This window comes from Theobroma cacao, chromosome 5 (genome assembly GCF_053813885.1).
Source record: "Theobroma cacao isolate CCN51 chromosome 5, ASM5381388v1, whole genome shotgun sequence".
Lineage (NCBI taxonomy): Eukaryota > Viridiplantae > Streptophyta > Magnoliopsida > Malvales > Malvaceae > Theobroma > Theobroma cacao.
In genome coordinates, this window is record NC_142643.1 from 6,913,493 (window position 1) to 6,932,846 (window position 19,354).

At 35.8% G+C, this 19,354-nt stretch overlaps 3 protein-coding genes across 7 annotated transcripts; 2 read left to right on the forward strand and 1 right to left on the reverse strand.

The window, feature by feature from the left end:
• Positions 1-536: 536 nt before the first annotated feature.
• On the forward strand, positions 537-10,818 carry SPY (Tetratricopeptide repeat (TPR)-like superfamily protein). Its single transcript, XM_007027776.3, has 18 exons — positions 537-905; positions 1,828-2,261; positions 2,378-2,539; positions 2,705-2,880; positions 2,999-3,074; positions 4,180-4,308; positions 4,478-4,597; positions 4,687-4,755; positions 5,185-5,266; positions 5,439-5,533; positions 5,765-5,829; positions 6,845-7,043; positions 7,676-7,870; positions 8,096-8,190; positions 8,297-8,432; positions 8,525-8,742; positions 9,466-9,593; positions 9,847-10,818. Exons 2-18 carry the CDS (start codon positions 1,854-1,856, stop codon positions 10,275-10,277), a joined length of 2,784 nt encoding a protein of 927 aa, XP_007027838.3. The 5' UTR covers positions 537-905; positions 1,828-1,853; the 3' UTR covers positions 10,278-10,818.
• Positions 10,819-11,291: 473 nt separating this feature from the next.
• Positions 11,292-14,768, reverse strand: LOC18598304 (Cyclophilin-like peptidyl-prolyl cis-trans isomerase family protein). The gene is made up of 6 exons (XM_007027777.3): positions 14,481-14,768; positions 14,268-14,363; positions 14,115-14,176; positions 13,604-13,737; positions 12,492-12,576; positions 11,292-11,493 (listed from the first exon to the last, which is right to left on the reverse strand). The coding sequence occupies exons 1-6, from the start codon at positions 14,550-14,552 to the stop codon at positions 11,448-11,450; spliced, it is 495 nt and encodes a 164-aa protein (XP_007027839.1). The 5' UTR covers positions 14,553-14,768; the 3' UTR covers positions 11,292-11,447.
• Positions 14,763-19,149, forward strand: LOC18598305 (mitochondrial fission protein ELM1). Of its 5 annotated transcripts, none has more exons than XR_001928067.2 (11): positions 14,763-15,100; positions 15,235-15,391; positions 15,535-15,601; positions 15,796-15,892; positions 16,341-16,490; positions 16,631-16,757; positions 17,861-17,973; positions 18,073-18,136; positions 18,226-18,319; positions 18,431-18,531; positions 18,736-18,795. XR_001928067.2 is itself a non-coding variant. In XM_007027778.3 (11 exons), the coding sequence occupies exons 1-11, from the start codon at positions 14,918-14,920 to the stop codon at positions 18,835-18,837; spliced, it is 1,263 nt and encodes a 420-aa protein (XP_007027840.2). In that variant the 5' UTR covers positions 14,763-14,917; the 3' UTR covers positions 18,838-19,149. The 5 variants fall into 5 exon arrangements, 1 of the variants encoding a protein (XP_007027840.2); XR_016026173.1 differs by having other exon boundaries at positions 18,443-18,531; positions 18,736-18,783; XR_016026174.1 differs by having other exon boundaries at positions 18,226-18,323; positions 18,423-18,531; positions 18,736-18,752.
• The last annotated feature ends 205 nt before the right edge of the window (positions 19,150-19,354 follow it).

Genomic DNA, 19,354 nt, shown 5'->3' on the forward strand with positions numbered 1-19,354 from the left:
ATTAGCAGCCTTAAAGCAGTATCCCCGAAAATATTACTTTTGACAGCTTAGAGTTGAGTATTGGCATGCAATCAAGGTTAACAAAAGGAGTGAAAATGAGCTACTACTTTAAATTAAATGGAGGAGAAAAAAAGGTTCATTGTCAATGTGGAAATATAGTGGAGGAAAGCTACATAAATTCTTCTTTCATAGAATCAACAACTTACATAATTTTCACTACTTTACTTAAATTGGAATGTCTTTTCATAATTATAGTTAAAAAGGAAAAAGCTTACAATTATGCTATGTTTGTTTTTGCATTATTCTTGTTTTTTCCGTCCTAAAAAAAAAACATAAGAAAATGCGAAACACAACAAAGAAAATATTTTGACATCCCAAACCGACAGTGACCCATAAAACTTGGAAACCAAGCCCCCAAAGTGAATAGAGCAGCAGCCATGAGCCATTGGAGGGAGAAGTGGCAAAAGATGCAAATACAAAGGAAAAGCAAGGGCTAAGAAACAAAGGCCCTGCCCCTCTTATGCCCAAAAAAAGTTGTAATTAACGAACATACACCACCAGGGGCTCTCTCGCTCTCTCTCTCTTCGTCTCAGTTTGGGAGAACATCCAACACCCTCAACCCCAACACACCATCTCCCCACCTCTCTGTCTGAGAAACGAGAGGGTGCCCCCTCTTCAAAGCTCCATTTTTCCTCTTTTCGTTACACCAAGAAAAGCACCCGCTTTTCTTAATCTAGAACCTACCCTGTTTTCTTTGTTTCTTAAACTTCAACTAACTCAGTCTTATTCTTAAACTACATCCACCTTTACTTTCATCCTACACCCGTCCTACCCTCATCTTTTTGGGTAGTTTTTGGCATTCGCTATGTTGTGTTAGTTTGGGGCAAAGTTCGGTTGCTTCAGAAGTAAGTGTTAAATTCCCAATCTTTTATCTTGTTTTGGTTTTCCTTGCTGGGTTTACAAAGTTTCATTTTTTATCAGAAAAACCCTAATTTTTTTTGGTTGATTAAAGTTTCAAGCTTTTCTGGGTTTTAAAGTGCGATTGTTAGTTTTGTTTATTTATTAGGGTTTTAAGCTTTTTTGGGTTTTGATCAGTTTGCTAAAATGGAATGCCTACTTGGATCATTTTGCTTTGCTTAGGGTTTCAATTCGTGTTCTTGAAGTTATTAGAATGATGCGAAGTCATTTTTTCTTTAATGGGTTTTGCTTTGTTGAGTTGGAGGAGCCTTGGTTGAGATTTAGTTTGGTTTGGCTCATTACTAAGCAAAGTTAAAAACCTTAATTTTCTTTTCCATTTTATTTTAATTGTTTGATCAGATTTTTATCAGCATTGTTTCATGCAGTCAGAGAAGTGCTATTAATTCTAGTTAAACCTAAAAAAGGTTTAGATTTTCAGCCAAATCGGTTAATTACTTTTGTTTCTGGCACATAGTTCACATGCAATCAACTGGTGGATCAAAAGTTTAAAACGTCATTTGTTGTTCGTTATTGGATTGACTTGAGGATATCATGTGGCAAGAAAAGCATTCAAATTGTGCCCTGAAACCATAACAATAGATTTTGGGTTAAAGTAATCAATTTAGAAGACTCTGATTCATCACTTATAATTTTAAGAAATCTATATTATAGTTAATTGATTAATCATGTTTGAAATAATTAGAGACTTGTTTGTGAATTTCAAAACTTGTTCTTGTTATAGTCGTTTGATCAGCTTTAGAGTAAGCTTTATATCACATGACACGAGAACTACTATACTAACGGTTTGAACTAAAAGATGTTACCTTTTAAGACTAATATATTTTGCTATCTTTGATTTTTTCTGCACAGAAACTTGAGAATATAGCTTTACCTAGATGGCCTGGACTGAGAAAGATGTAAATGGGAGAGAGAGGGACCTGATTGTAGAAAATGGTTTCTTAAAAGAACCACAGTCTTCTTCTGGTCTAAGTATTTCAACAGCTGATGCAACTCCAGCACAGAAGGTGTTTGAAGGGAAGGATGCTCTCTCTTATGCTAACATTCTTCGGTCCAGGAACAAGTTTGTCGACGCACTTGCCCTATATGACAGTGTCTTGGAGAAAGATAGTGGGAGTGTTGAAGCCCACATTGGAAAAGGGATATGCCTGCAGATGCAGAACATGGGAAGGCCTGCTTTTGAGAGCTTTGCAGAAGCCATTAGGTTGGATCCTCAGAATGCTTGTGCTCTCACTCACTGCGGTATACTGTACAAAGATGAGGGTCGTCTGGTAGATGCTGCTGAGGTATTCTCATGAGATTTTTAACCATTAACTGTGTTTGGATCATTGATTAGTGGTTCATTTGTGGGATCTACAATTCGAGTCTACACATGTTTACTTGTTTTGTTTTACTTTTGCAGTCATATCAAAAAGCTCTGAGAGCAGACCCTTCATACAAACCAGCTGCAGAATGCCTAGCCATTGTTCTAACTGATCTGGGAACCAGCTTAAAGCTTGCTGGCAATACACAGGAGGGAATTCAGAAGTATTATGAAGCTCTTAAAATAGATCCACACTATGCTGTAATTTCATTCTCTCTCATCCTCCATCATTAATCCTTGTCGTCATTTAAATTTTTACATGCAGTCACGGTCTTTCTAATTCACCATTTTCTCAAGCTCTGCTATTATATAGTCTTCCTTTTTACATTGAGTTTATATGCTTATGCTAATACCTAATTTATACAGCCTGCATACTATAACCTTGGTGTTGTCTATTCTGAGATGATGCAATATGAAACTGCCCTTGGTTGCTATGAGAAGGCTGCACTAGAGAGACCTATGTATGCTGAAGCATATTGCAACATGGGTGTCATTTACAAAAACCGTGGTGACTTGGAATCTGCCATTGCCTGTTATGAGAGGTAGTGTGCAGTTAGTTGCTTAAGCTTGTTGCCTGCTAAGCCTCACATGTAGTTGGCTTATTTGAGCGATGTCTCCATCTCTACTGATGCTCTCTTTTCTTGACTATTTTATTGCCAGGTGTCTAGCTGTGTCGCCTAATTTTGAGATTGCAAAAAATAATATGGCTATTGCCTTGACAGATTTGGGAACAAAGGTGCTTTCTCCCCCTCGTTTTAAATAGCATTATCCATTGAGGTTTTTGATTTCCTTTATAGTTTTGTTCCCAACTTTGTTTCATGACCTTTGGCCTATAGTTTACAGGATGTTTATTTTGTTGAGAATTGACCTTTTCAACACTCGAGGACTCAGGACTTGTGTCCACCTGTGTCCTGCTCTTGTACAGTTATTTATATAAGGATTTAGCTCAATTCACAGGAATGGCTCTATGAGTTCCGTGGGAGGCCATTGCTTTTTCTAGAAGAAAGTTATGTATTGTTATTGTTTTTGCTAATTTTTTCATCATCTATGGTTTGGATAATGACAAGTTGACATTTGGTAGTTGCAGAATATCTGCGTATTACATGATAAGATTTTGTTTGATAATAGATTGTTTCTCTATGGTCTAGATTTTTTGAGGCTGCTGTCTTCAACATATGGTGTCAGTGTCTAGCCAGAAGCTTGTGTTTGTGTCTGGGGATTATAGCTTTTGGTAGAATAATTTTTGTTAATTAGATAGAATGTAAAACCATGTTTTTAGCTTTGTGACCAGCAAGGCATCAGATACATGTAGATGTGCATGAAACTGATTAGAGTTCAGAATGGAGATGCTCATTACATGTTTTTGTTTATGTTGTTTCAAACATATAAGTGTTTGTCTATCTGTATGCATATTTTTGGATTGGAGAGACTATCTTCAGTGACTTCTTTATTATTTGATATTCTGAGAACCAGAAGCATTTAAACACGGGTCCTATACTTGGAGACAACTTTTAAAGGAAAACAGAGGTGCTTTTGTTGAAAATATTTAAATGCTGCCCTTCTATTTATTGATATTTGCATCTTTGATTGTCAAACATAATATTCTTAACTTATTATTTGCTTGGGACTCAATAGGATTGGTTTGGGAATTGTTTGCAGAATCTTTTATCACATTCCATTCATGGTTTTTAACCAACACTTGCATTAGATCAACATGCTTTCTTGCGTTATGGGCAACTCTTATGGACTTATATGTGGAAGTCACTTTGTGCTTTCTTTATTATCAGTAAGTTTGTAGATTTTCTATCCCTGATTTTGCATTCAGTGATATGTCTGTTCAGGTTAAGTTAGAGGGAGACATCAACCAAGGTGTGGCATATTACAAGAAGGCTTTGTATTATAATTGGCACTATGCAGATGCTATGTATAATCTTGGGGTTGCTTATGGTGAAATGCTGAAGTTTGATATGGTAAGTAATTACTTAAGATTTATTTGCTTGGAAGTGCATAATTTTCTTTGGGAAACTGAATTTCTATTTGTCATTAATGGTGAAAGATTTATGCATGCATACTTTATAGGTAGTTTCTGTATTGTTTGCATCAGATAACAATCTAACCATCAAACTTTTGTTTGTGCAGGCGATTGTTTTCTATGAACTTGCTTTCCATTTCAACCCCCATTGTGCAGAGGCATGCAACAATTTAGGAGTAATATACAAAGATAGAGACAACCTTGATAAAGCTGTAGAGTGTTATCAGGTAATATTTGATGTTTGTGTAACAATTCAAGCCTTCATTCTCTATTGCCTTCCATGAGCATCGTTGTTTATGATAATATTTTTTTGCAGTTGGCTTTGTCAATCAAACCGAACTTCTCTCAGTCATTGAACAACCTTGGTGTTGTCTACACAGTTCAGGTTTGAATTGAAATTATATATCTAGCTTAGAGCTGGCAAAAATGATCCAAACCCGGAAAACCCTTTTGACCTTCTTGAACCTGATCCAACCCAATTTGATCAGAAAAAGTTAACAACTTGAACCCGAATGATCTATACTCAACATGACCTGAACCCAGACAATCTGAAAGACCAATTTGAACCGGCTTGAACTTAAATTGATCTTACTTTAAAAGTCAACAACTTGAACCTTGAAATGATTGGAATGTGAATGACCTAAATCCAAATAACTTTAGTGTCAACCCTAGATGATTTGAACCTGAAATGACTTGAATTTACTTCAACCCCAAGGTGACCAGACCTGACCTGCCCATTTTTCACCTCTAAATTCTAACTATTAGACATGACAATGTCTCAAACAGTGATTGACTACATGCTTACTATTGGCAGGGTAAAATGGATGCTGCTGCTAGCATGATCGAGAAAGCTATCATTGCTAATCCCACATATGCAGAAGCATATAATAATTTAGGTTTTGCTCTTGCTTCTTATGTTGTTCCGAAATCTATATGCTAGGGCACCTTGTAATGCACCATCAGTTCCTCGCTTTCACGGATATACAATCTTGCATCATTTCCTTTGGAAGATAATTTTATTTTTTGTAATTTATTTATAATTTTTATCTCTGCATCCTTTTTGTTCAGGGGTTCTTTACAGAGATGCTGGCAATATATCCATGGCTATCACAGCTTATGAGCAATGCCTTAAGATAGATCCTGATTCACGTAATGCAGGACAGGTATCATTACACGAGTCTTTATGTTGCAGGTTTAGTTACCTTGGAGCATCTTTGGGTTTTCCATGGAAATGCTCTTTTTGATACATTTTTCATTGATGGCACTGGTGTGATTGATAGAAGATGGTTTTTGTTAGTTTCTGGATGCCTATGCTAGTTCCATACTGGTTTTTCAATTGTCCTTGTTTATTTATTGATTCTTTCTGTTTGTATCTTATTTCACAATTTTTGCAGAATCGGCTGCTTGCAATGAATTACATTAATGAAGGAGATGATGATAAACTTTTTGAGGCTCACAGGTTTATTGAACTCCTATCAACCTAGCTTGCACTTAATGTCAAATTTTTTCTTAGTATCATTTTAACATTTGGTTGGCATTGCAAACTTATAGTTTGTGGCATTTCTGGGAGCATCTAAGAATGATCACATCAACTAATTGCAAGTCTATTTATTAGCTGCATCATTACAAATATTTTTCTTGCTATTATTGGATTGCTATCTTTAGTTAGTTTATTTCTTATTTATAATGCATTTGTCTAAGCCTTCATTTATATAAGTATGAGCTAATACGTAGTGCAAAACTGTTAAATACTGTTAAATATTGAACCATATTCTATCAGCCATGCCATAATCCTGCTTTAAGCAATGGCTTTTTAGTGCCATTAGGCCATGTAGCTTCTTTGTGATAATTGTTTGTTTCAGAAATGCACTTTTGCTTTGGGATGTGTTACTATACTGTTGAAGCATTTTATCTGACGCACTTCTTTCCCATGCAACATACAAATGCATACTTTAAGCCATAATGCCAACATTCTTTCTAGTTTCCTTCTTGTTTTCTTCTCCCGACAAGTAAAAAGTATTTTGAAAGACTGAAAGTAGACTTTGATCTATTCTTGGTAAATATATCTATTTTCTTTTTTTTTTTTTTTCAAAAAAAGATTACCCAAGAGAAGTAGAAATGAAAACTTTGGGATGGTCAAGAATTTTAGAAAGAAATGGATGATGATAGCAGTAGCTACATTGAGAATTTTATCCTAAGTGTAGTGATGATATCTCCAATACCCTGCTATGTACACATTAAACAGATGCCAAAAGAAAAGATTTAGATATCCTTTTTTACTTTCCTTCTCAAAGCTGTGTTTTGATTTATGCCCTGTTTGACAAATTATACATTTCTTGGCTGAATGTTTGACCATTTACATATGAATACAAGTATTGGCACCTTCTTAAAACTGGTTGAAATTTAAATTTATCTTTTGACAAATCTCAAACTAGCTTTCTGGAGGCTTTCTAAATTGAATTTTTCACACACAGGGACTGGGGAAGGCGATTTATGAGGTTATATTCACAGTACAATTCATGGGACAACCCAAAAGATCCAGAACGACCTCTTGTGATTGGATATATTTCTCCAGATTATTTTACTCATTCTGTGTCTTATTTTATTGAAGCCCCTCTTGTTTATCATGACTATGGGAATTACCAGGTGGTCGTTTATTCAGCAGTAGTGAAGGTACTAATGCTTGGGTATATTTATGTCTATTGCTTGGTGATTTCTTCAGCATCTACCATCTGTAATCTTACAGAAACTAGAATTGTTTGCATATTTAGTTGAATAAGGCCAATCTTGCTTTGTCTTCCCTTTTGAAGCTCATGGACAATTTTCAGTGATATTTCTATAACAGATGTGGCACAGAGAATGCATTAGGACTGTTACCACTCTCTTAATTTACCTCTATTTTCACCAGCCATTGAAAGGAATCTCCTTGATTACACCAATGCCAGTTCTCATGGCTGTGCCTAAGCCCTTAACTTCGTTACAACTAATTTCTTATGTCTGACGTTTTATCATCTTCATAAACTGTCATCCTCTAAGCAGTACTGTTCTTGTCACTATGTTGTCCTCATCAATATTTATTGTGCAAATAATTTGTTCAAAAAGTTAGTGTGATGTATTCAATGTCCACCTACTTGTCTTCCAAAAAAAAAAAAAAAAGAGTAATATGTGTTTAAGTTACTCAAAAGTCTGGAGCTATGACTTTTGATATTCTATTATTATTACAAACAACTTAGTAAAGGTAATATCTTCTTTTTTTATATGATGGATTGTCTTCTCTCTGAACTTACATTCTTATGATTTTGCAGGCTGATGCAAAAACTAATAGATTTAGGGAAAAAGTCATGAAAAAGGGTGGGGTATGGAGAGATATATATGGTATCGATGAAAAGAAGGTTGCGAGCATGGTTAGAGATGATAAAATTGACATCTTGGTAGAGCTTACTGGTCATACAGCCAACAATAAGTTGGGAACAATGGCATGTCGACCAGCACCTGTTCAGGTATGCTTAAGGTTCCATATTTTTGGTTTTTTTGATCGTTTCATGTTTAAGTTCGTCAATGGAACTAAAAGAATTTTCGTAATAGAAGAAATCTTTTGGAGTGAAACTTGAGTTGGTCTTTGGGTGTTTGGTTTATGCATGGTGATTTTAATTTTGTGGTATGCATGATTTGTAAACTAGGTATTTGCTAGATCTTTCTTATTTCTTTCATATTTTATACTGTAGGTGACTTGGATTGGCTATCCCAACACTACTGGTTTGCCTAGCATTGATTATCGAATCACTGATCCACTTGCAGATCCTCCTGATACGAAGCAGAAGTACTGTTTTTACTTCAGCTGACTGCATTTTCAGTTAGAATTAGTGTTAGATGCGATATGCAAAATGAGTTCTACTTACTTGGACAATAATCGTACCCAATGGCAGGCATGTTGAGGAGTTAGTTCGACTACGAGAATGCTTTCTTTGTTATACCCCTTCCCCAGAGGCTGGGCCTGTTTCACCAACTCCTGCTCTATCCAATGGCTTCATTACATTTGGTAGCTTCAATAATCTGGCAAAGGTATTGTTTGGGTAACTACAACCTAAAGTTATATTTCGTGTTTCTAATTAGTTATAGCATTCATCATAAACCTCTTATTGGAACCTTTCCAGATAACACCCAAGGTCTTGCAAGTTTGGGCAAGGATATTATGTGCAGTTCCAAACTCTCGTCTTGTGGTAAAATGCAAGCCATTTTGTTGTGACAGTGTTAGGCAGAAATTTCTTACGACACTAGAGCAGCTGGGTTTAGAATCACTCCGTGTTGATCTTCTCCCTCTAATTCTTCTTAATCATGATCATATGCAAGCTTATTCTCTTATGGACATCAGGTAAAATCTAATTGCACACTTTGTGTTATTGGCAATTCTAAGTTCTCAATTTTTTTTCTCTTCTTATCTCTCTTTCCTTGTGGCATAACTATTCCTGTATTGTCCCTCTCATTTTCTTTACCTTTGTTTCTTCAGCTGTTCTCAGATTTTACTCATTTTCATCTCATCTTGATTTGTCTCTGCTCAAGTTTGAAACCATGAAAACCACTTCTTATAAAGCTCTCTGCTTCATAGTATGCTGGACTTTTAACATTAGCCATCAAGGATTTTCTTAATTTGTTGGGAAGCACATAGGGCATAAGGGAAGTAAAGATAGCAGGTTTGTTAAAATCTGGAATTTGCAGGCCAGTTCAGTCAGTTATGGTAAAGATGTTAAACACTGATCCTGAGGAAAAATGGGTTAAACACTGATCCTGAGGAAAAATGGGTTTAGGTCTTTGGCTTTCAAGTGATAGGCTGATAGCTCTGCATAATATGAAGACTTGGATGTTTCTCGATATTCTATTAAAAATAAGAGCTTTGTACAGACTCTAGATGTGTGACCCATCAATTATTATGAGTCACTAGCAGCTTGCTCTTTTGTTATTAGTTCCACCCTCCTCTCCCCTTTTGATTGAGTTTACTAAGTGTTTTACTTAGGAAATAAATTCATTTTTTAGTTGGTCCTGGTTTCTATTTGCATCCTTTTTAGATGTTCTAACTTTTGTTACATATCTTATGTAGTTTGGACACTTTTCCATATGCTGGAACAACGACAACGTGTGAATCTCTATATATGGGAGTTCCATGTGTTACCATGGCTGGATCGGTACATGCTCATAATGTTGGTGTTAGTCTTCTCAGCAAAGTTGGTAATGAGCTTCACTTTCTCTTGCTATGTCTATTATCTATTTATGTTGTTTTTGTCTGGCTTATGTTATGTCCTTGGCCTTTTTATTGTTTTTGCTTCTGGTTTTCACTCTGATATACCTAGTATTCAAATTATTGGAACATCCCAGGCAGGACTTGTCTCTTATTGTTGGTTGAGGATGTTTTTAATTTATTCTTCTGTGATTTTTATAGCACTGGCTAAATGATGTAGCATGCTGGATATTTGCAATGTAGGTTTACGACATCTGATAGCCAAAAATGAAGATGAATATGTCCAGTTGGCACTACAACTGGCCTCAGATGTCACTGCTCTCCAGAACCTGAGAATGAGTCTTCGAGACCTTATGTCTAAATCATCTGTCTGTGATGGAAAGAACTTTATCAGCGGTTTGGAGGCAACATATCGGAACATGTGGCGCAGGTACTGTAAGGGCGATGTCCCATCTTTACGGTGTATGGAAATGCTACAAAAAGAAGGTGCTCCTGAAGAGCTAACTATCAAAACCTCTGAAACAGAAAGGATCACAATCTTGAAAAACACCTCCACTGGATCAGTCAAGTCTAATGGATTTAATCAGATTCCATTGCCTATGCTGAATCTTACCAGTTGTGAAGAGAATGGGAGTCAATTGAACCAGACTACAAATTCAGGCAAGTTTAGCTGACATCTAAATTTTGGTGCATATGTAGTAACACTTTTGGTGGTTTTTTGAACTTGGAAACGAAGTCATTACCTCCACGGGGGATAATCCCCTGTAAGGTACAACCATTGTGGTCATATTATCCACAGGAATTGAGGTTGGTGGATAACTATAGTTGCAGTCCACCTTAAGTAGGATTCCAATTTTTTTTTGGGAGAAAGAATGCCGGCGAATGTTGGTAAAATATGATTTTATTGTGCACCATACAAAAGAATAGCGGATTGGGAAGAGATGATGCTATGAGCTACTGATATAGATACCTGGATTGCTGTCGCATTTTTTCCTCCTGAACTAGAGGAACTGTAGAAATTTAGCCTGGTTTGTATATTATGAGGACAGTTTTAATTTTTACCCCTTGAGCATGGCTTGTGTTTTAGTGGTTTTGGTAGTGGCATTGTTGGTTGGCTTGCTGGAAGGTGGTGTTATATATATTTTCATGTATTAATGTCGTCCTATAAACTCACAAAATTTGATGAAATAGAACAACCTAATCTTTAGGCATTTATATGGCTTCGCACAGTTAAAGTTGTACTCAATTCCATTATGTTTAATGCCTAAAATTGGTATTTTTGAGCTTGAAATGCAATGCCAACTGCACATCCATGATATTTCCCTTCCCTTGTCTTGAAAATTTGCCTTTGGTACCACCTACAGTTTTGGGGTTGAGGTAAATCAATTCCGACATACTGCTATACAGATGGGGAGTTGTAGTTAACAAGAGCAAGCTAATGATAATCGAATTCTTTCCATTTAGGTGGTAACAATACAATGGAGAAAAGCCTCTTTGCTAGTCATACTTGGCAGTTCAATTGGGAACATATCATAAGAAAGAAAGACCGAGAGCCTTCTGTAAGACGATGATTATAGGCTACCGGGTACAAGTCCTTAATAAGATTTGATATTCAAAGACAAAGAAGCGGGGGGTGGTGGGGGGGGGCGCGGGGGCGGCACCAAAATCGATAGAAGATAAGACAAATGTAAAGAGAAGCTCCAAGAAGTGCCGGTGGTTTTACTTCAGCTAAATTAACTCTTAACACAATGGATAACAAATTTATGAATGATCCAGTTCCAAAATAGTCAGGGAAAAGAAAAGCTTTCCTAAGCACTAGAATTTTCATCATTGCAGCGCTGGTGCTAGTCTTTGACAGAAGTCCTTAATATCTTCACATCATGAATGGGCCTGCATAAACAGGGAAAAACGGTTAAACATGAATTCATCTAAATGCTGAAGTCCAACCTAGAGCAGCTTCTAATATAACAAACTTTAGTCATTAGTTGAGTGTATGAACTTTAGTGCATTCGAAAATAAGAATTGGACAAATGAGATTGCTAGCATGCCCTGGCTAGGGGTGGCAATCCGTATTAATGTCTTGTTGCAATAAAAGAATAATAAGATATAGCTCAAACTATGATGACCCGTTCAGTTAATCGTATTGAAATGCTCAACCAAAACACATTCTTTATTAAACTGGTAAAATAACCCAGCTCTAGTAACCCTTTTATTAAATAAATCTTTTGAGGTTGACTTGACATGGATATGATTATTTAACCTAGTTCATTTATTGAATAATTAGAAAATAAGTAATTTAACATAAAATGATTCAATTAAATAAGCAACCTTAACTTGATTGTTATATTACCCTTGCACTCTTATTAATATCAGTTATTACTCATTCATTAGGTTTATTTTGTAATGCTTGAAATGGCTTTTTGACAATAAACTGCTATTACTAAATTCAAGTAAATTTGCAACTTTGAACTAATGAACTACACAAAATCATGCCTTAAAAGTGGTTGATGAAATCCAAGTTATGCATTCCCTTTTCCAATAATTTGGAAACAAAATTTTGTGAAGTTCACTTTCAAAATGTAACATAACAGGGATAATAATTCCATTTGCCCTGAATTGAGGCAATAAATTTTTTTTGCTTTCTCAACATAATAGTTCTTCTAATAATAAGATTGTCTAAACTCTTATCAAGATCTACTGTAAATTGTTTTTCCTCACAACATATAGCTGTATGCATGTTTCCTTCCATAAATATATTAACTTGCACCCAACTTTGACTAGTTTTATCTGTCAACTGGGAAATTGTGAGAAAGTATTACTCTATCTAGCCATTGCTGTCATTGAGGCAATAAATATAAGCAAAAATTATATATGACCAAAGAACTTACCTGTCATTGCTGTCAGTTTGGACACTACCAAGCCTCTTGATAATTTCCATTCCCCTACATACCCTTCCAAATATTGTGTGTTTACCTGTAGACAGAATCGTCAGTCAAAGCATTACGCACAAGGAAACTCCATCAGATGATTAGCCCAATGAGTAAAACTACCAGACATCAAATTGTCCGAATACAAAATCACACAGCATAAGGGAAAGAACTGAGCTTGCAGTTCTCATACCAAAACTCACTGATCTAAGTTTCTTGTGGGGGACGACCTAAAAGTTTATCAAAAGGAAAAAAGATGCAGGAAGGTAAATACCATTCAGCAGTGAAAATTGTTGTCATCATCTCAATTTATATAATTTTTTTGGTCTTCAAGGTCAAAGGGAGGGTTAGACAACTAATTGATCCAAAGCACATCAAAGAAAATTGAAAACCCCTGAAAATATCAATCAACTTCCACTGCCTTTGCTTTTCTTGACAAGCTCTAAAGATTTTAGTTTTATATATGATAAGCAGGATAATAACTCAGATATAGTTTAGGATGAGACTCTGCCCCAAATAGGTTGAATAATTGGTCTTGACACCAATCCAACCCAGTTCATTAACAATTCTCCACAGAAGTCTAACCATCACCTCAACAATTTCAAAACAATTTGAGATGCGAGTCTGCTCCCAATAGATTGGCCAATTTACCTAGCTACAAATTCCAACTTGATTCACAGACAAAATTATCTGTGTAATTGTGACCATCACCTTAAATCTTAAATAGCTTTTAACTTTCACCTTAATAAAACTTCTAAATTCTGAACAGTTGCAATTCTCTATACAGAGGTATCATGGAAACTACAAGTAAAAGCATTAGCAGAAAAAAAACAATACAGTTGGCAACAACATTTCAGGTTGGACGTCACACTATAATGTAGCTAATAAAAAAGGATCTCAACATTGAAAAAGAAAAAGTACTAGCTAGGTCTTATGAATCAACAGATTCCAACAATTTTCTCCAGAGGTTGACCACATAATTCTTATTGTAAATAAGAAGAATACCAAAATTCTTTTTTTTTTTTTTTGAAAGGCATAATTCTTATTGTAGCCACGAAGAATAACATCATTACCATCTAAAGATGGTGCTGGTGACAAAGTAATGAAGAACTGACTTCCATTTGTATTTGGACCGGCATTAGCCATGGATAAAATACCAGCTCCTGTATGCTTTAACTCAGACCTTATCTCATCATCAAACACAGGGCTGAAATCAATGACAAAAACAAAAATCAGACAATCATCCACCAAAAACGAAGAAACTTAAAATCAGAAATAGAAATATAACTTCTTGCCACAATAAAACACCACCACAGCTGCCAACAATTAAAGCAACCAGATGCCAAAACAATATAAAACCATGTTAATAAAACTTTTTACAATGTCACTTCGAGTGCCAAAAACGATAATAAAAACATCAGCTTTGATCACATTAAATAAATAAAGAACAAAAAAAAATCACGGGAATTCTCCAATATCAATTACAAAAAAGTCCATAAACCAATTAAAGATTAAGCCCTTAGTTAATGACAACAAATTTATGAACTGTAACTCATGTGAAAGAAAAGAAAAAAAGAAGCATACCCATATATAGATTCTCCACCTTTGCCAGTCCCAGTTGGATCCCCACCCTGAACTATAAAATCCTACTTCATAATAACCGTACACAGCTTCAATAAACGAGTTACTCAAAAATCCAATGAAGAAAATTAAAAGAACAAAAAAGAAAAAAGGAACCTTGATAATTCTATGGAATTTGACATTGTCATAATAACCTCTCCTGGAAAGTTCAATGAAGTTCCTACAAGTTCTTGGTGCATGCTTGTAATATAGCTGAAAATCCCAGTACGAAACACACAGAAAAAAAAATTAAAAACAGGTTTAAGCTACTGATTATATACCCAATATATACTGAAACAAGCTCAGTAAAAAAAAAATGTTAGGTTTTACCTCAACAGTGAAGGAGCCCATGGAGGTTTCTAAAGTAACCTCCGGTGGACCTCCTTCTGAACTTGCCCACATCTTTCAAAGAGAAAGAAAAAAGAAAGGGTTTTTGTTCGGACAAGGAATTCAGTGGCTTATTTGGCTGTTACGATCCAACAAGGGAAGTTGGATCTTGAAAAAGAGAAGAAGAGAGAGCAGAGAAGAGATAACGATTTCGAAGGGGTATATATAGTAAGATTACTTGGGCCTGGTCCAGATGGTTTTCAGGATAGACTTTAGTTCTTTAAGGGTAAACCCGGCCCTAAAGCTTCATGTTCCAAAAAAATGCAAATGTTTTTTAACTTTCAGGTGCCGAAGATCCTCCACTTTCTTTTCCTGGTTCTTTGAAAAGAACAAAGGTCTTCTTCAATTACGAAGTGACTGGATCATTTCAGAGGCGGTTAATGAGACCCAACAGGCTTCCTGAACAGCCCGTAGGGAGGAGGAGCAGGGCGGAGGTGTTCGAAGGTGTGATTAATGGGGCGATAAAACGGGTTGTTGTGATTGGAAACGGCTTCTCGGGAGCTGAGAGTCAATGCATCGGCTTGGTTCGGGCTTTAGGCCTCTCGGGTTGTCATTCCTTATACGTAAGCTTCTTTTTGTAGCTCTTTTTCAAAGTTCAGTTTTTCTTTTTCCTTGTTTCTTTAACGTGTCCCGAGATTCAAATTTATGTTAAAATAGAGCTAAATAAAAAATTGGTTTATTTAATACTGTTATGCAGCGTGTTACAAGGCCAAGAGGAGGGATTAATGAGTGGCTTCATTGGCTTCCTGTTTCTCTTCATAAAAAGGTGAATTATATTATAAGGCAAATTTATTCACGATTTCAAATGGAAGCTAAAGGGAATGAAGTGGTGCCTTTTTCAGTTCAAAAAACAGGTAACTTTGCTTTGTGCTCTCTAACTAGATGTTTTCATATTATAGCACTAAACATAGCACCCTTTTTGGCTGAAAAGTCGTTGGTTTGGTTAATTTGTTTAACCCAAACAAATAAAATTCATATGAGAATGGCTGTACTGTAGGCTTATCCAATGTTCTAGAAGCTGATGCCAAGCAGATTGCAATGATGGCTTGTGATACATTTGACAAGTATATTCTTCTAACTTGGAACTAGATGGTTTAGTTTTCTCTTATTATAGGTGTTTCCTCAATTTTTTTACGTTTAGATGCATTTTCTATGTTTTTCGTTTAGATATATGTACTCACGTAGTACTTATGGCTCGTTTAGCCTCATTTCTTCTCTTCTGACTAAATTATGTCATATTTCTTTTTTACCCTTTTAGGGATGGTCCTCTGCTGGTGGTCGCATCTGGTCGGGATACAATTCCTGTTGCGAGCTCCATTAAACGGTTAGCTCCAGAAAATGTTTTTGTTGTTCAGGTTAAACTTTTTTCTCATTTCTTTTGTTTGTTTATATTTGAGTGTGATATTTTATTGGAGTTTCCAAAATTTTGATAGACAAGGTATTTTGTATGTCTCCTGTGAAATTATTTAACTGTCTTACATGATTAATTTCATAGTTGGTTAAAAGGTGGTCAGAAGATTCAATCTTTTTATACTTCTTTTCTGGATGTATATCGACTTTCATATTTCTCATAAGAAAAACTCCTAGAAAAGTGGCTTGAAGTCATCAGCTAGTACTTTTATATTTTAGTCAAGAGTTACAGCTCTTGTTGATTCATTATGGTGGTATGATTTTTTACATTTCCGGCCTTTCTCTTGTCCACCTTTATTATACGATCATGAGTGTGTTAACTTTTTCTCTTTCAAATGCAAATATTGCAATGTATGGTTCTAATAGTTTCTTTTCTTTGATTACATTTTTCAGATACAACATCCACGGTCACAGCTGAATAGGTTTGATTTAGTTATTACTCCACGTCATGATTATTATCCATTGACTCCTCATGCACAGAAACAAATTCCTTGGTTTCTCCGGAGGTGGATAACTCCTCGTGAACCTCCTGATAGATGTGTGGTACGTATTTCAGTTGTAAAGTACTCACTCTGGAGGGTTCTTGATGTAGGAAAATCTTTGGTGGCTATTATATTTTAGCTGCTCTTGTTGTTGGTTATGTGTTGGTATCTAACTCATGGCAAAGGTTTTCTGAATATCAGGTTCTAACTGTGGGAGCTCTTCATCAGGCTGATTCTCCTGCACTCAGAAGTGCTGCTTCTGTCTGGCATTATGAACTGTCATCACTTCCAAAGCCCTTGCTTGTTGTCAACATTGGAGGGCCAACAAGTAATATTCTGTGCATCATGGAGTTTGTTATCAATTGCTATTTATCATCTTTCTAAGGATCTATTTGTTGGATTTTGCAGTCTTTTATACTTTAGTTGATACTTAGTGATTTTTTTTAAGTCGACTGTAGTTTAAATTAATATATTCTTTTTTTTTTCTTTTGGTTCATTATTAATGTATCCTTTGACTATGTTGGAATTTGTCAGACTCTATTGCACCTAATAGAACGTGATGCTGGCAGATGTTCATGAAAAGATAATTGACTTTGTGCATTTGACCAACTTGGTTGGACAGAGAATATGAGGCATTACTTGTCGATAACCTAAAAAGACTGGTTATTTTTCATTCCACTTACTATCCTGAACTTTGGAAGTTTCCACAAACATTTAGGTTTTTTCACTAATTTAAGAACTTGCTACAATATAGGTTTGGTGATTGCTCTGTCTATTGAGACCATATAGCCTAGAGATTTTAGGTGATAAGGGAACTAGAAATAATCCTCACAGTGATATTTCACTGTGTGTAAAGTTGGTAGTGCATGTATACTTGGGGGGTGGTATTGCTGCAATCAAAACTTAAACAATGCTGTTATATGGAAAGAGTATTTTTTTAGTACTCTCTCAACTTTCACAAGCACAAAAGGAAATGTTGGGTTTGTCTCGTCCACTGTGGGATGATTATGGCTTATGTCAAGTTGCTTCAATTCTATTAGGCATTAACTATACCTCTTTCTACCAAAAAATAAAAAATAAAAAAGGCATTAGCTATACTCTTCTATGACTTTTCTTCCTGAAAGGAAAGTATTTCTATTGTCATTGTTGAACTGTGTTTTAAATTGTCATATTTGTCATTTTTACAATGATATGGGCAGAAGAATCTTGATCCACGAACTTGGTCAAATTTCCAGTCATAAACACCCGAATTTCTTTTAGTTATAATGTGATTGTGTCATTGGGCTGTTATTACTTTATAAGCAAATTTTTAATTGCTATTGGTATACAAAAATGAATGCATGATATCTTAGTCAAAAATGTCTACCATTCGACCTTTTAAACCTTATGTGCTAGTCTTACTACATATGCTAAATCAAAAGCTTTATGCAGGGAGCTGCCAGTATGGTGTGGATCTTGCAAAGCAGTTAACAGCTATGCTGCAAAATGTCCTTTGGAGTTGTGGCAGCCTTAGAATATCTTTCTCTAGAAGGACTCCTGAGAAGGTAAAACTTGAATGTTTTTATTGCTATATTTCTCAATTAGAACTCATATGTTGGTTTTCTGATGAGTACTCAGGTTTTTCTTGGTGCCTGTACTGATAGGTATCAAAAATCTTATTGAAAGAGCTTAGTGCTAATCCAAAGGTTTACATCTGGGTTGGTGAAGGTACACAGTTTCCAGTCTTCGAGTGATTGTTTTTCCAACTTTTACAGTAACTAAGTTTATTCCCCGTGGATTGATATTATGTTCTTCAGGTCCTAACCCACATATGGGACATCTAGCTTGGGCCGATGCTTTTGTTATCACAGCTGACTCAGTAAGCATGTTGAGTGAGGCTTGCACTACTGGGTAGGTCTGGACTACCATAACCAACCTCGTATTATTAACTTTTTATATCATTCTTTAGAATCTAGGCATGCCTTGCCTTAAGTAAGTTTTCACTGTGCTTCAGAAAACCAGTCTATGTTGTAGGAGCTGAGAGATGCACATGGAAGTTTGCAGACTTCCAAAAGTCTCTGCAGGAACGAGGAGTGGTTCGCCCTTTCACTGGCAAAGAGGATGTAAGTTATCTGATGCATGTAATTTTTCTTCCTTGCTGATTTATTAAGGAAAGCCACCGCAATTTTTTTTTCTTGCAAGTGTAATTACCACTCCCTTCTTTACAGAACACAACAGGAGTAAAATTTTGAATGCAACAAGGATTATGTGAAATAACAATGACAAACATGTAATATTGCATGGCTTCTGATGTTTTGGTTTTACAGATTTCTGAGAGCTGGGGGTATCCTCCATTAAATGACACTGCAGAGGCTGCTAGCCAGGTGATCAAAGCACTTGCTGAGCGTGGATGGACAATTCATAGATAATCAGCTTGTACCATTTGATTATTAGGCAAGCATTTGCAATTGCTTCGTTCTGTGATCAGAGTTTCATCCCGTTTTTACCAATAGAGTGATTGGCTTTTACACAAATGTCCAATGGCCCACACATGATAAAAGTTGTCTTTTTTTTTTTTCACAATCAATTTTGTCACACCTTGTTTGTTGTCCAACACCACTACAATTTTGAGCAGAAGAGCCTGTTATGTTAGCTAAAAAGCAGACATGAATTCTACCGTATTCATCATGTTTTGGTCCAAATTCTAATCAACGAAAGAATCACAGTTTTATATTGCTCCAGCTCCTCTGTGAAATATATAGATTAAGAACTATAGAGTAGATGCATCATTAAACTTAGCTTCCCCTCTCCCCATGTTCAGTACACATGTACGCAATGAGATTAAGATCCTGTTTATGGAGCACTTAAGAATTCAGTGTCCATCGAAAACAGGTTGACTGAGATTTGTTATTAGTTGGCTTGGCTGAAATTCAAGTTATTCCAAGA

Excerpts from the sequence above, each read along its gene's own strand:
- SPY (XM_007027776.3), top strand. The coding sequence starts at position 1,854 with ATGGCCTGGACTGAGAAAGATGTAAATGGGAGAGAGAGGGACCTGATT. Across the intron at positions 2,881-2,998 it reads GCCATTGCCTGTTATGAGAG|GTGTCTAGCTGTGTCGCCTA; the intron begins GTAGTGTGCAGT and ends TTTTATTGCCAG. Across the intron at positions 7,871-8,095 it reads GTCGACCAGCACCTGTTCAG|GTGACTTGGATTGGCTATCC; the intron begins GTATGCTTAAGG and ends TTTATACTGTAG.
- LOC18598304 (XM_007027777.3), bottom strand. The coding sequence starts at position 14,552 with ATGTGGGCAAGTTCAGAAGGAGGTCCACCGGAGGTTACTTTAGAAACC. Across the intron at positions 13,738-14,114 it reads GGTGGAGAATCTATATATGG|CCCTGTGTTTGATGATGAGA; the intron begins GTATGCTTCTTT and ends CATTGATTTCAG. Across the intron at positions 12,577-13,603 it reads ACCAGCACCATCTTTAGATG|GTAAACACACAATATTTGGA; the intron begins GTAATGATGTTA and ends TTCTGTCTACAG.
- LOC18598305 (XM_007027778.3), top strand. The coding sequence starts at position 14,918 with ATGAGACCCAACAGGCTTCCTGAACAGCCCGTAGGGAGGAGGAGCAGG. Across the intron at positions 15,101-15,234 it reads CGGGTTGTCATTCCTTATAC|CGTGTTACAAGGCCAAGAGG; the intron begins GTAAGCTTCTTT and ends ACTGTTATGCAG. Across the intron at positions 17,974-18,072 it reads CTAGAAGGACTCCTGAGAAG|GTATCAAAAATCTTATTGAA; the intron begins GTAAAACTTGAA and ends CTGTACTGATAG.